General features: G+C 49.4%; 1 protein-coding gene across 1 annotated transcript in view; it reads right to left on the bottom strand.

Annotated features, from left to right (window-relative positions):
* The window catches only part of LOC143294406 (cyclin-dependent kinase 5 activator 1-like), an 873-nt gene extending 317 nt beyond the window's left edge, over positions 1-556 (bottom strand). Inside the window, exon 1 of the mRNA XM_076605885.1 lies at positions 1-556. This exon is cut by the window's left edge and continues 317 nt beyond it. Within this exon, the coding sequence (XP_076462000.1) occupies positions 1-556 (556 nt within the window).
* Between the last annotated feature and the right edge of the window lie 1567 nt (positions 557-2123).

Here is a 2123-nt window from a genome sequence, read left to right as displayed (position 1 = left end):
CCTGCCAGCCCTGGAGCAGCAGGGAGCGGTCCACGGACCTCAGCCACATGATGGCGTCCCCGGCCTCGAAGTGACGCAGCTTCTTGCACTTCCGCTTCAGGTACTCGCCCAGGCACTTCAGCAGCTCCGAGGTGGAGGCCTGGATGACGGTCCGCTTGGGGCTGAAGCACTTCTCCACGGGTCCCTTGATGGAGACCTTGCTCAGCGCCACTACCGGCTCGGGATCCTCCAGCTCCGTCTTCAGGTTGTAACAGGACACCGACTTCTGAACGTTCTTGTTCAGGTTGACGTTCTCCACGTTGAAGTTATTGTCCAGTTTGTTGCCGCTGAAGTAGTCCGAGCCGGACAGTTTTAACAGGTTCTTGTCCTTCTTTTTCGGATTGACGGTGAACTTTTTCCAGCTGAGCACGCTGAGGAACATGGAGTGCCGCTTGAACGTTTTGTCTTTGGGGGCATTCTTCGTGTTGTTCAGTTGCTCGTAGGTGTAGTTGTTCAAGTTGATGTCCTCGCACAGGGGTTTGCGGGGCCGGGGAGAGAAAGACAGCACAGTACCCATGGTGGTGGTGGCGGCGGCAGCGGTGACAAGTCTGACGACACAAAAGAGGAGGAGGGAGCCGAAGGGTCGGTTCTCTGCAACAGGGAAGTAAAACACGGGAAGAAAGAGATCACAGGTTCTGGCACTGGCACTCGCCTGCTGAGGACGACGGAGGCTGCAGGGATGCAGAGGAGGTATGTTGTTTTCTGCTGCAGGCAGACACGGAGGAGATGGCTGCGGGAACTGTACACCACGCACACCGCCACATGGAAGGATACAGTCCACACAGACCAGAGTCCCAAACTGCAATATTCATGTGTTGTAATGCTGAAGGCGAAATGCACGGCGATGTCAGTCAGAACACCAAAGCTCAGTTAGCAATCTGGCTCCCTCCTCCAGTGGCACTGTCCTCAGCAGGCGACCCCACTGTCAAGTCATTAGCATAATGTGCCAGCATGACGACATTGCCATGACAACGGCTGCGGCGCGCGCGGTAAGTTCTCAAAGCACCACCAGTCCCTTCATTGATCTGTCTTCACCAGCTTTCTTCCCTCTGTGTCAGTCCGCTGTCTGTGTGTGTGAGAGAGACAGAGGGAGACAGAGACAGAGACAAACGGAGAAGGATGGTGAGCTGGAGGGAGAGAGAGGAATGGTGGGTCGGGGTGGGGGTGGGGGTCGGGGTGGTGAGTTAGGCGGAAGGAGGGGGAGAATTTCTAACAGATAGTTGAAGCAAACGATGTGCAGTTGGTCTGCCCACGCGGTGTCGGACACATCTGTTTCCAGCATCTGCAGTTCCAATTTGTTTGCGGCTCCCCCCCCCCTTTTTTTTTGTGACCATTCTGCCAAATCGTTAACCCCATTCTCCATTTGATGCAGGTATGCATTATGATTGTCGTATATTGTTGCAGTTGTATTTGAACAGCGTTGTCGTTAATCAAGAAATAAACCCCCAAATTAGAAGAAAGAAAAGGCGTAATCATTATCGATAACATTAGTTTCAGTAGCTCAAGGAGGCGTCACTGCGTTCGGACAAATCCATATACGCTACGCCACATCTGCCAAGCAGATGCCTGACCAGCAGCGTAACCCAACGCGCTTAGTCAGGCCTTCAAAAAAAAAAAAAAAAGAAAAAAAGTTAACATTAATGCAACGAACAATGTCAGGGAGGAAGTGACCGCTGAAATGAAGATAAACTGGCGATGCTATAATATGCGTGCGAGAAACTGGCTTGGTCGTGAACGGTAGAGACGCAAATCCTGAGAAAATGGCATCGTTATATAAATAATGATATACATGCTGGATATCAGTATGTTCATGATCATGAGAAGACAACAACACACATCTTCGCGTCTGTTAATTTTTTTCCCGTGTGTGTTGTTGCACAATCTCTTTTAAAACGTTTACGTCTTGTTTCATTGAACAGAATGTTATCATTAATCTTACAGTAAAGTAGAACAGTAGAAGATGCAAGACAGATCCTTGAGGTACGTCTTTTTTTTTTTGATTATCTAGTTGATACACAGATGTGTTAGAAATCACATATTTTATATTTATGTTGCGAAACACGTTTCAAGCAATTTTATGCATC

The sequence above is a fragment of the Babylonia areolata genome, chromosome 19 (assembly GCF_041734735.1).
Source record: "Babylonia areolata isolate BAREFJ2019XMU chromosome 19, ASM4173473v1, whole genome shotgun sequence".
NCBI classification, from domain to species: Eukaryota; Metazoa; Mollusca; class Gastropoda; order Neogastropoda; family Buccinidae; genus Babylonia; species Babylonia areolata.
Note: the sequence above shows the minus strand (reverse complement) of the source record. Positions and strands in the feature narration are given on the sequence as shown.